The sequence below is a fragment of the Natrix helvetica genome (genome assembly GCF_964273705.1).
Source record: "Natrix helvetica genome assembly, chromosome: Z".
NCBI classification, from domain to species: Eukaryota; Metazoa; Chordata; class Lepidosauria; order Squamata; family Natricidae; genus Natrix; species Natrix helvetica.
In genome coordinates, this window is record NC_138554.1 from 44896123 (window position 1) to 44909830 (window position 13708).

General features: G+C 40.5%; 1 protein-coding gene across 3 annotated transcripts in view; it reads right to left on the reverse strand.

Moving 5' to 3' along the window:
* KCNH4 (potassium voltage-gated channel subfamily H member 4) overlaps positions 1 to 12772 on the reverse strand; it is a 60524-nt gene extending 47752 nt beyond the window's left edge. For all 3 annotated transcript variants that reach the window (XM_081933689.1, XM_081933690.1, XM_081933691.1), the window contains exon 1: positions 12549 to 12772. In XM_081933689.1, the coding sequence (XP_081789815.1) occupies positions 12549 to 12624 (76 nt within the window). In that variant the 5' untranslated portion in view covers positions 12625 to 12772. The remainder of the gene's footprint in view (positions 1 to 12548) is intronic.
* Between the last annotated feature and the right edge of the window lie 936 nt (positions 12773 to 13708).

Consider the following 13708-nt stretch of genomic DNA (forward strand, 5'->3'; position numbering starts at 1 on the left):
AGTGCAAATTAATGAACTTTGCTAAGGGTTTTCATGGGAAAGAGGCACAGAAATCAAGAGGGTGACCACTAAAGCTTTATTCCTTTTTTAAAATAAGGATCACAAAAAGTGGGGGCAAGGCTTCAGTTGTGTTGGAGTAGATCATGGCCTTTTTGTCCTCCTGCAGACGACCTTGATTTTTTTAAATTGCGCCCTACCTTGACAAGCATATAATTAAAGAACCCTTTTTCCCTCAACACACAAGGTCAGGTTCTCATCCCACCTTCGTTCTTCTGAAAAGATGCAGAGCTCAGTTCCTCCTGGATAATACAATGAGAACACAGTCCAAATAATATATGCCAAGTATTGAAACTCACTGCAATTCTATATCAGAAACCTACATGAATGTTGTGGCAACATCTTCCCACATTTCATTAGAGAAACTTTTTCAACTGCGTTCTGCATTTTTAAGGTCAGAATGAAGGATAAAGTCTCTGCTGCTATTTCTCACAGAATTAGAATTCAGGTTCCTGTTTTTGTTGTGTCACCTGCTTAGTGGCACTCCCAGCCTAGAGAATCTCCTATGTGCTTGCTGGTCTCTAGAGAGCTTTTGAAAGCTGACTAAATCTCTTTTGTTTACATTGGACATTTTGTCTCTCTGCTACTTGATGATGTTAAGGCTCTGCACTAATACACAGAACATTGCCTATGCGAGGCATAGCTGTTGTATGAAAAATGGCACTATAATAAGTGATGGACAGATGATATTTCCCAAATGTCACACTTTGACAAGACATTGTGGAAATTAACAAGGTTGCTATTCCATGATGTTTAGAATGTAGGAGTCTGTAGGAGTCATAGTATAAAAATTAGCCCTGACAAAGTACTTCAGAATGTATAAAGATTATATGTCTTTACAGAAAAACCTCTCTTGGCATAAAGAGATGTGGTCATGTCTAGCATATTTTGTTATTTTGCCTGTCAACTAGAGTCCATCAGTTCAGGGCTTCTGATCTTGACAGCCTTCCTTAACAAAGAAAGGAAACCACAGAGAAAGATTGTCAGGAGTTTGGGAGTGTGATGTCACCAGAACAGAGACAACACCCAGTGCAATTTCTCTCCAAGAGAAAGCTTTAACTTATTGCAAAGGCCACTGGCCTTGATAGAAACTGGTGTTATTACTCTTGTATGTTTCAGCTTGCATACTGTAATATGCTTTGATAGTTTAACAGACATGTTTCTCTACCAAAGTGAAACAGGGCAGCAGGCTTTTAATGATATTAATGGCAGCCCAGTGGCATGGAGATAGATAATCAAATATGGAATCTATCTATAACTATGACAATTCTCTCCTTCTGGGGAAATAACAATTTTAGAAGGGATCATCATTCTCTGGGATACTCATAAAAGACTGTTTCTTATTTTCAGGGTGACTTCCTATCCTCACCCAGGAACACACACACACACACAGAGCTCAAAGGGTACATCCTCCCAGGCCTGCCCTGATGTAAGTGTCTTTGAATGTCATGGCTAACTGTACAGTTTGCTTCTGAAAATTTAGGGATTGCTAGGATCACGTACTGTAACTTGTCCCTTCTGGCCATAAGAAGAGATGCACCCAGACCTGATCCCTATCAGGCACTTGAAGAAAAATTGGGATAATGAATGAATTGTTGGCATGTGGATATATGGATATGCGTCCAAAGTCAAGGGGAAGATTTGTGCATGAGGCTTTCCTATCTTTTCTCTCTCTCTCCTATCGCTATCCCATCCTACTTTCAAACACAATGCTGAGATGCAGGTTGAACGTTCAAACATTCAAGCAAACCCTTGAAAGTCAGCACATATACTTATTTAGGGAAATGTGTGTGCCTCAGCAGATTTGTATTATTTAAAAAAATGCTATGCAGTCACAGTGAGTTACAATACAAAGAAAGAGTCACATTCATGGAGGACTAAAGAAAAAAAATCAGGGTGCATGTTGGCAACAGTTATCTAATTTTTTATGCCCCTGGTAAGAGCATTGTGACCTTGTTGGAATCATGCTATAGTGGTGTTAAATTGTGTTAGGTTCCAGAATTTATGGTGTTATTGGGAGAAGGGCCTTCCTAAGATGAAACTGTGTGTGGTTTTTTTATTTCAAAAATTAGTAAACCAGCCCACTATATTTTTGGCCCTACCTGCTCATTCTACTGATTAGGGCCCAAAGCCCTATCTTGATTATCAGTACATTGAAAGCTTCATTAATAAATTGTAGTAGTCAATGTGACTAACTATCCCCTGGATTATGTGTAAAACTCTCCTGCACTAAGGATAAAAATGCAATTGCTTCTAGGTTTGCCAAATTCAAAACATTCAGAAACCTCAGAAGTGGGAATGGAAAGCTGATGACTTTTTCAATATTTTTACCCAGCATGGCCTGAAGTATGGTTGGTGGAAATAAAGTTTTGAATACAGAAATCATTGCAAAAAAGTATTTAAAATACTATTTTAGTATTTAGTATATAGTAATAAATCTCAGCTCCAAATTCAGAGGCACGTTACATTACTAAAATCTTGTAGATTGACAAAGAGAATGTTTCAGAAGCCAAGAATAGACACATTTCGCTCTAATGGTTAGCAATGCTGATATAGAAAGATCTGTTCTACCACCATTATACTAGAATTAAAGTCGGACCAGAATCCAGCCCTGTATTCTGTCTTCTATGCTAGTCTCATAATTGCGGGCAAGGAACACTCATAAGAAGGCCAGGGTGTATTCCACACACATTTTCAGCCTTTGCACACCCCCATCCCTCCATAATGGATTAGAGATCTATTTGAAATGATGGGCAGAACTGCCCAATTGAGCAGAATTCAGATTTGTGATTTTTTTCTTCTGCATTGGGCAAAAAAATTTCCCTCCCCATTCTATGCTAACCCAATTGGAGTTTTACTCGAGGTCACTTCAGGTCAGGGCTTGGATTAACTTGGGAGGGGCAAAGTGTATCGGTGTGTCTGTCAAAACATAGTTTGCATCTGTAGCTAAGTCTAGTATTTGGCTTCCAGACTGCAGGATTAGGGGGATGCTTAAATGGTTGCGTATTAAAATATGCACTCTCCATGGTCCTGAACACTATGCTTCCATTCTCTCGCTCTTTCGCTCTCTCTCCACACTGAAAGACTAGTTTCCTGTGTAAGTACAAGAACTGCAGCCAATAAACTCTGCATTCAAGAGAACTCTAATGAACTTTCAAGCTGAATAACTAACCACTGGAGTTCTCCCAGTGGTCTGGAAATATTATTTGGGAACAATCAAAAATTATTTTACCATGACAAGCCTGTTCAAGTTCTAATTCTTTGTTCAGTTTGCATTTTCAGCTGTAATAATGAAGTAGAATAGCAAATAAGAAACTGTATTCAGCTTCCTCTCAGGGATGAGATATCACTGCCAGTCCTTAAAAACAATAATTCCCACACACTAAAATAATGTTTTATGCTTCGGATTTGTAGAATTGGTAATAGACTTGTACGCTGTTAAGGCACAAGTTTTTCCCTTTATATTTGATAATCTTGTATCAAAGGAAAGCGCAGAAAACTTCATCTGTTGGTGAATATTGAATGGAAGAATGAGGATGAGAGATAGGATGGATGGATTTATAAGTGAAATATCTTCATTTTAGTTGGCCTTAGGTCTATGCATCAGTTTCTATATAGAACACAGAGACCAATAATGTTTGGAATACAGGGTGTAATGTTTGAGAAAAGGGGAAACTGTCTATATCATGAGTGTCAAAGTTGATTTCATTGAGGGACGCAGCAGGCTTGTGTTTGACCTTGGTGTGGGGGGGCAGGGGACAGAGGTCCAAAGACCAGCTTGACAGTCAGGGGCACAAGAGCTCTGCCAGTGAAACCAGGCTTCTGAGCTCCATTTTTGGCTGCGATGGTTCCCTGTGACCCTCTGTCAGTAAAATGAAGCTTGGGAGGGCCAACCATGGCTCTCATGAGCTCTGTATTTGGCTGCAGCGGCATCCTGCAACCCTCTGCTAGCGAAAATGGATCTCTGGAGCTCCGTTTTTGCTGGCAGAGGCACCATAGGCTGCTGTTTCCAGGGTGGCCCTGCAGGCCAGACCTAAACACTCCATGGGCCAGATATGGCCCCCTGCCCTTGAGTGTGACACCCTGGTCTATATCATCCTGATATTCATTATTTCATGAAAAGATAGAACTTTAGATATCTGATTTAGCAATAATACATGTGAAAACAGTGACCTCAGTAGGGTAAAAGAAGGCAGAATGTGAAAAGCAGCCCTGCAACAGAAACTCTGTCGTTGTGTACATGCAGTGTGACATAATACAATACAATACAATAGCAGAGTTGGAAGGGACCTTGGAGGTCTTCTAGTCCAACCCCCTGCCTAGGCAGGAAACCCTATACCATTCCAGACAAATGGCTATTCAACATCTTCTTAAAGACTTCTAGCATTGGAGCATTCACAACTTCTGGAGGCAAGCTGTTCCACTGATTAATTGTTCTGTCAGGAAATTTTTCCTCAGTTCTAAGTTTCTTCTCTCCTTGATTAGTTTCCACCCATTACTTCTTGTTCTACCCTCAGGTGCCTTGGAGAATACTTTGACTCCCTCTTCTTTGTGGCAACCCCGGAGATAGTGGAACACTGCTATCATGTCTCCCCTAGTCCTTCTTTTCATTAAACTAGACATACCAGTTCCTGCAACCATTTTTCATATGTTTTAGTCTCGAGTCCCCTAATCATCTTTGTTGCTCTTCTCTGCACTCTTTCTAGAGTCTCCACATCTTTTCTACATCGTGGCGACCAAAACTGAATGCAGTATTCCAAGTGTGGCCTTACCAAGGCATTATAAAGTGGTATTAACACTTCACGTGATCTTGATTCTTAATATACATGTATAAAAGGAGTGGAGCATGATGAGAGTAGGAAACCTCTGCAGAAGCCCATGTATGAAAGGTTTCTCGATGATCACAAATTCAACACCAGTGTTTCTCAACCTCATTAAGATGTGTGAGCTTCAACCACCAAAATTCCTCAGCCAGGAAATAATAGTTGGTGAATTCTAGGAATTGAGGTCTGCACATCTTAAAGTTGCTGAGATGGAGAAAATCTACATGATCAGTGTAGAACAGGGGTGTCAAACTCGCATCATCACAGCAGTGTCATGTGACGTATTGGGACTTCCCCCCCTAAAGTGGGTGTGGGCAGGACCAGCACGTGACACATCTGGCCGTGGGCCGCGAGTTTGACGCCTCTGGTGTAGAACATGAGACAGCTGTCCAAAAAAGGGGAATAGAATGTTTAGGTTGCTTTATGATAATTTAGAACTTAGTTTGGACTTACTTGAAATAATAGAACCACTTTGTTCTCCACTAGTCAAACCTCATGGGAGTATTGTGAGTAACACATTTTAAAATGATGTAGACAAACTGAAAAATGTTTGGGAGGGGGAAGATCTGTGAGGAAAGTTTGAAGGATCCGAGTAACTTTTATTCAGAGAATAGAAGACTAAAGGGAAACATGATTTTTCTTCAAATATATGAAAGATAATCACATTACAAGGAGGAGTTATATTAGTTAAATATTAGGAAGCAGGTCAACTATGGGCTTGTAGTTGAAGAAAGGGATGATAGGTTCACGGTAAAGTTCCTCAGGCAGGAGATAAGTTACAATTAGTGATGCTGATGCTCTGGGTGAGGTTTTTTGCTGTAGGTCAGTGTTTTTAACCTTGGCAACTTCTAGATGTGTGGATTTCAAGTCCCAGAATTCCCTCCTCCAAGATTGCTGGCTGCGGAATTCTGGGGTTGAAGCCTACAAATGTTCAAGTTGCCAAGTTTGAGAAATACTGTTCTAGATTAAAAAGAAATGGAAATAAATATTATGCAGAACCCATCCAAGTAATAATTATGCACAAGTGAGATAGCCATGTTTGCACACATTTATAGCAATTTCAGTGTTTTAGAACAGAATATTTTCCAGATATATCTGGAAAGATCATGGTTTGAACCAGGAACATTTTGCATGCAAGTAAATAACCTAATGCTGAGTTATTACCCTTTTCAGATAATCTCCCCTCTAGAAGACTTGATCTGCTAAGCTTCAGCAATGGCATCAGAGGGCAGAATGGATGATGTTTTGTCACAAAATGCAAAATCTTTGGTCAAATGTGTGAGCAATAGCTCCCTTCTCCATGCTTATACTTCTATGGTTCTGAAATCTTTCCATTCTGTGTGATGAAGAGCTTTGTGAAATCTGGATGTTTTTGTTTCTGTATTAGTTTTTCCAACATTGATAACTCAGATCCAGTATTGTATTTATTTACTTTGCATCTCTTTTTAAGATCCCTATAGTTCTAATGGACAAACTGAGACAGAGGGAACTTGCCAAGAACAGGAGTCATATATATTTAGATACCAGCATAACACTTGTTAGGTCATTAGGACACGGCATTTCTGTGATGGGAGATAATCCAACAACAGCCATTCACGTCGGAGGGAATGAAATTTGTGAATTGAAAATCCTAAGTAATTGAGCCTCAGGATGAATGAATTTCACAGACTCTGTGAAACGAATATTAATCTCTCAATATGCAGCAGCCATGCCTGATCCTTGAAACAGCTTCCCAATTACAGTGCATGTGAAGAGTCGGTTTAAACAATTTAACCATTCCATCATGTTTTGCTTTAACCAAAATGTATAAATTGGATATAGGAATGAAGAGTCTTACTCTATCTTTACTCTAATTCATTAAATATTAACCTTTTTGTAATCTAAACAGAAATACAGGATTCCTGGCTTAGTTCCAAAGTTTAGGACTAACTTATATAACCAAGAAGCTCTCTCTTTAGAAGTATGATGGAAAATATTTTATACTTACCAGCATTACTCTTCATTATTGATTTCTGTGTTCCTAACCATGAAAAGATATGTGCTTAGATCGCCGTCTTAGCTTTTAGTACCATACTTGTCTGACCCCATTTTCAAATGCAAGAGTCATATGAAAATATATAAAGCGAGCATATTTGAGTACATACACAACTTTTCTTGCACCATAAAGCAAGAAGGCACATAATAACCTTTCAAAGTGCATTTAGGAACTGTCCAAGCTACGAGACCCTGTTTGCATTTAAAATTTTTTTTTACTATTCTGGCTTGTGTTTAGCAACTCAAGACACTCTTCCCTACCTTTCCATAGTAACCAAGTTGAACTGAGACAGAGTCACTGACAATGTCAGCTTACATATTTGCTCTTATTTTCTTAGTTGATAGGAATCCGGGTTCTTTTGGTAGCCAAAAGAATATGAAAACTAGACAGTGAAGGAACTTACAAATAGAAACCATCCCAGAGCAATCCAGTCGGACATACTTCCTTTATACTCTTATTCAATGAAATATTCCAAACATTTGTAAAAATTGCACATTGTTATGTGTCCTCTGATTTTCCCTAATTGCGCAGTGCATTTTTGACCAAACATCTGTGCCCAGTTCTAGGTATGTTACCATGACGTGTATGCTTTTCTACAAAATTTAATTATAATACCTCTTTTTCACCTATTTGCACCAGATTATTGGGGGTTTAGTGAAGAACAAAGAGATGGATTATGATAAAATGCAGGATTTGGTGGTAGGAGTGAGGATATCCAGATACCTTTGCTTAGAGAAGCATTTCCAAGTTTGTCTCCATAATAAAATGCTGAATTAGTTTTCATTGATCTTTTTGAAAGCATTTAAATCCTTCCCTCACACCGCAGCCCAATCCACACCATCAGAATCCTCTTAAGTAAAAATCCTCTAACCACAATATGGCATGTTTCTTTTAAACCATGCATGATTACTACACCTTTCTTTTCTATTCCCATCTTTCCACCTAGGCAAAGTAGGTTGAAAGGAAGGGAGAGAAAAGAGACTAACCTACATTTAATTTAAACCAATATCTGACACTAGGAATATATGGGTATAAAATAAGAAAAGAAGACCATTTATAGAGCATGTAAAATTAAGTTTATTTACTACACCCCACACAAATGTATCTAGAATAATGAGGCAGAACTTTCACATGTCATAGTTTTAATCCTTACATTTTTATACCTTTGTTTTTTTCTAAAAAAATAGTTTAATTTTAGTGTAAAACCAGCCTTTGCTGTCAGGAATTGCCTAATAATTCCTCGTGTTGCATGAAATACAGAGAAATACAGACTGTATTATTGCTAATAAATGTGAATAAAAATTAACTTTGCATATAGGCAAAATGCTATTGATTTATACTTCACTTTTCCCCCCTGCAAAGACTCTGTATGTCCTGGATATGTTACTTCTTATACCACTTACAGACTAAGAAGTTTACTTATTTAGTGGAGGTATAATTTTCTGGACCATTTTTAAGGATGGAGTCCGGGTAAATTGTTTCAGTTAAATGAAACTTCATATACTGTACACTGATCTAACCGAGCCTTTCCATATAAGCATTTTCTTGGGGCTGAGTTCAAGTACAATAAACTAATTGAAGTCAATAATTTATCACTTTGGATAAATATTTTCAGGAGAAAAGGGGAAAAATACAGTTGCTGGACTGCCTGGAAAATAAAATCTACAAAACGTAGAGTGAGAAAAAGAAAATCTGGAAAACAATTCAACCAGAGCATGCTGATTCCAGAAATGCTGTTATGATAAAGGGTTCATACTCTAGTTACTAAAGACACCTTAATCTAGGTCTATTATATCTGGACTACAGAAATCTGGATCATCACTAGATGGTATGCAAGGAATATGATCCAGATTTGTAACCCAAATATGTTGGCTTAAAATAAGGACCAACATATTATTAAGAGATTGAAGGTCTAAATTCTAATGACACAGTTTCTAATAATTGAAGTGTAAACTGTAATTTTCATACCGTGGACAGTAATTTAAAAGTTTAGTTTTCATTTTCAGAGAGATAATCCCTAAACATGGAGATAGAAGATATGGGTAGCCCAAAGAATTCACTGGTATTTAAACTTGGATCCTCGAAATTATAAAAGAACTTGCCGGCATTGTATAATCTAATCAAGCAAGCATAAATATACTTAAGAGTTCCATTGAGTTTTATAATTCTTATTTCCATTTAGACTAAAAGGAAAAAGAAGTTTAGTACACTTATCATCGTTAAAAATATTTTTCTAAGAAATAATAAAGTACTGAATCATGGATTGAAAGACTGAGGCTGACACAGGAAACAGTGTCCGATAGGAATTGTTTGGATGTAATTATGTATAAATAAATACACTGGGGTTTATTTATACTGTAGTGGAAGAGAAAGCAGCTTCATGCCAAGGATCCTATATAATATGTATCATGTACCATTTCCTACCTTTAATTCATGTACCAAGTATTTGTTAGTGAGGTCCGAGGTTTTGGAATGCATAAATCAGCCTTTTAACTAGCACACAACATTTCTGGGAAGTTCCATTAGTTAATTTTTTCCTGAAAGCTAGAATCATGCAATGGTTAGACAATCTGGAATCAGAAAAAAAGGGTTCAGATTTTCATGGACTGATGTTCTATATGGATGGCAGTTCTTGATCAGTGGATTCTATGCATCTTTACTTGTCCCATCAAGGACAGGAAAACAGGTGCAAATCATTTTTCTTGAGGGCGGGGAGGGAGTTCATGAACATGTGGTTTCCATTGATAGACCTTGTTTCCAGGGGTGGGATTCAAATAATTTAACAACCGCTTCTCTGCCCTATAATTTCTTCCAACAATCTGTTCATCAAACTGCTCAGAAAGTTAACTGGTTCTCCCGAAGTGATGCAAACTGGCTGAATCCCTGCTTGTTTCGCCATTTATCCATTCCTGCCAATATTTGATACTAATATCAAGATAGAAGTACTTGATAGAATGTCAATATGGTCTGGTGCTTAAGGCATCAGGCTAGAAAGCAGGAGATCACGAGTTCAAGTCCTGCATTAGCATGAAAACCAGGAGGGTGACTCTGGACTGGTTACTCTCTCTCACTCACTCTCTCTCTCCCTCTCTCTCTCTCCCTCTCTCTCTCTCTCTCTCTCTCTCTCTCTCTCTCTCTCTCTCTCTCTCTCTCATGCCAGTCTGCCTTACTTATAAGTTGTTATTATGGGAAAACTAGGAGGAGGGAGGTGTTTTGGATATGTTTGCCATCTTGAGTTATTTGTAAAAATAATAAACACAGGGTATAAATAAATAAAAAAATAAAAATGCATCCATCAGTGAGAAGGAGGGCAGGAAGGAGGGAGGGAGGATCTTTCTATCAATCAACTTTTTTAAAATAAAAAAAAAGCAGAACCCAATCTTTCAATGCTCCATCCATAAACTAGTAAGTCCAGCTCAACTACTTCCTTGTAAGTTAAATCCATTGCCCCCTTCTGAAATTATATTGTTTGGGGCAGTGTTGGGATTCAGCCTATTTGCACTACTTCAGGAGAACTAGTGGTTAACTTTCGGAGCACTTTGGTGAACTGGTTGTTGGAAGAAATCATTAGGGCAGAGAACCGACTGCTACATTATTTGTATCCCACCACTGGTTTGGGAGGGGTGGGGAATCGCCTGATACTTCCACTGAATGGGATCTGCCACATTCTGTTTTGATGGCATTACAGTATTGCAGCCAAGATATCTGGTGGCTTATTGTGGGCTTGGCACTGCACCTCAAAGAAACCTATGTTGCAAGGCAAAAGCTGATCAGGGCCAGCCTCGTTTGCTCCCACTCAGCAAAAGAAGCAACCAAAATTCATTTGTGTAGCAAAACTGCCTTTCCCCAGTAATGTAAATAAGTAAATAAAATGTCTGTCACCATCTGACACATAACATCCCATATCACTATTAAACCAAAGTCTAATAATATCTTACTGCATCCTCATTATGCCACTTTCTTTTAGCAGGAATTGTGCAGCAATACTATAGTGTGAAATGTGACACAGTTTAGATACAGATTTTGATATGCTTAACAACACCTAGAAACTCCAAATCAGAGTCTCTAGAAATTCAAAGAACAAAAAGTTCTTTAGAGTCAAAAATTACAGAATAATAAGTTGAAAAGTTTTTTAAACAAACGATGTGTGCAAGTTGTGCTCCCTCATTGACAGATTGCCCTCTTCCCTCTGCAGCTTTGGGCTGTGGTTTCACAACCTATGTGCCAGGTGCTTTATCAAAAAGAGGTGAACGGAGGTCCGTGCCTCCATCCCATTCTCTCCCGCCCCCCCATCCCAAAGAGAAATTAGTACCTAACATATTGCAATGACAGAGAGGGAGGGGGAAAGTATTTTTAATTCCATCATTGGTTGATAAATTGATTGAATCATCTACCAGGAAAGAAAAGCTACTTTGCACATACTCAGAGGCACTCTCTTGCACAGATCCCCATTTCCTGGGTTTGAAAAAAGTAGGAGTGGCCTCAGAGCAACATTTTGGGGCAGAATCCCTCACTCCATCCCAAACTCAATAAGATGGCTTATCCCACTTTGGACTGAATATACCAGCTCCCTTTTTAGAGTGAATTTTGGAAGTTTGCCAGTGGTTCAACTTCTTTACTTTTTGGGTTTAATCTTTTTTTAACTTTTGTGATGTGTGTTTTTAATGTTGTACGCGGCCCTGAGTCCTTTGGAGAAGGGCGGCATATAAATCCAAATAAACCTAAACCTAAACCTAAACTGAAAGACAGATTTGGAGTGATTCCTCCTGGGGTGGGGAAAAAAGATTAAAATATTCCCTCTCCCATCTCCAAACTAGGATTGTCTAAAAAGACTTTTTAACCATTACTTCGGTCTCCTTTCACAGATCTAAACAAGCATAGTTTAAAGAAGACCGCAGGTAAATAACTCCTAGTGTTCAATGCATGACTCCTAAAAATGCCAGTCTGAAAAGCCGAAGAAAGGAGTTCATCAGTTCATCTGAACAGCCAAAATTGGGGGCCAGGGAGGAATTTTTCCTACAGCTGCTGAGGCATACCCGCCCCCGAAAATATCGACCTTTTCCCGGGATGGGGGAGGAATGGGAGAGAGTGTCTCAGGTTGCCGCTCGAATAAAGACAAAGAGGGTTTATCGGTTCTTTGTTAACTCGGGAGCGGGGAATCGGGAGCGGGGAAAACGGGCGCAGAAAGAGACGGCGCACAAAGCGGGACCGAAGGGCGCGGGAAGAAACGGCACGGGGAGCCGGTCATTGTTCCTGGGGTTGGGCACATACCTCGTACACCCCCCCATCCCAAAAATCTCTTTCCTCTCCGCGCTCAAAGAGACGGAGAGGGGGGAACCTTCAGGTGAGGCGGTCTCGCATCCCCACCTGCCTGCCTCCTTCCTTCTCAAGTGGAGTTTTAACTTTCCAACCAAGTGTAGGGATGGCGTGCGGCGAAAGAAGGGAGATGAGGCTATCTGGGTGCGGAGGAAAGGACGGGGACGAGAAATCCAAGAGTTTGCCCTGATACCTCCAGTGAACTCCGCGAGGGACCAGGGCGGTGCCGCAGAGCTCTTCCGCTCTCCAACCTGGAGAGCACAACCCTGGCCGACGGGCTCTCTTCCCAGTGAAGGGGAGATCCAGAGGTCACTTACGTGTCCCGTCGAACCTGTTGGCGATGTTGTCCAAGAAGGTATTCTGTGGGGCTAGCAAACCTTTCATCACCGGCATCGCGGCGGGGGCACCACCATCGGCGCCCCGCTGCCCCCGCGGGGTCCGCTGGCCAGCGGCGAGAGTCCAAATGCAGCCGCGGAGAAGGAGCGCAAGATGGGGCAGGGAGGACGCGCAATGTCCCGACTGAGCTGGCGCGAAGGGAACGGCGAGGCGAAACAGCTGCCTGGGAGCTCACCGCCTCTCTCCCTCCCTCCCGGCTGTCATTTCCCTCCCTTCTAATCCCAGCCGTGCAATTAGCGGGCTGGCGCGGACGACAGGGCTGGGGAGGGATCCAGAGGGATCCCGCCCAGATTTCAGCGCCTACTCTACCTCGCGCGGGTTCCCACGAGCGGCATCTCAAGCGCTTAGTTCAGTGCACAGCGTGCAAACAACGCGGAAACACCTTGGGCCGAATGGCCTTGACTCGCAATTATAAAGAGCGGGCATCATTAATCCAGATGATTTCTTCTTTCTTGAAAAAAAAACACAGAAAGTGTTACGGTAAAATAGAAATAAGAGACACATGTATAACAATGGACCTACCGACTATGGTAGACAACCTGGCTACTGAATTAATCCTTTTTCTGAGATTTCAAGATAAACTAAAACAAGGAGCTGAATTCACACACTACCAAAAAGAAAAGAAGTTAAACTTTCTGTTGTGACAATATATTTTTTAGGTTTATATGTGACCTATTTGGTCTGTGATCACAACCGCATACTCACCCATCACCGATCAAAGAATGTACGTTAGGTCCCATTTTTACTTGTAATTTCGGAAAACAGAAGGATAATAAGTTCTGGTGCTGAATTTTCACAATCAAAATTGTTCCAGCAGCAAGAAATGTTTCTCTTTTCTTTTTTTCCTAAATTGGAGTCTGGAACTCAGTATGCTACACATGTCATACACAGCATGTTATATGTTACATACACATTCCATAATTTTGGAATACTTGCGGGATCGTATTCTGCCCCATACATCCCTGCGACCAATTCCCTCGCACAGAGAGGGCCTCCTCCAGGTGCCGTCCACTAGACAGTGTCGCGGGGCGGCGCCTAGGAGTAGAGCCTTCTCTGTGGCGGGCCCAGCCCTGTGGAATGA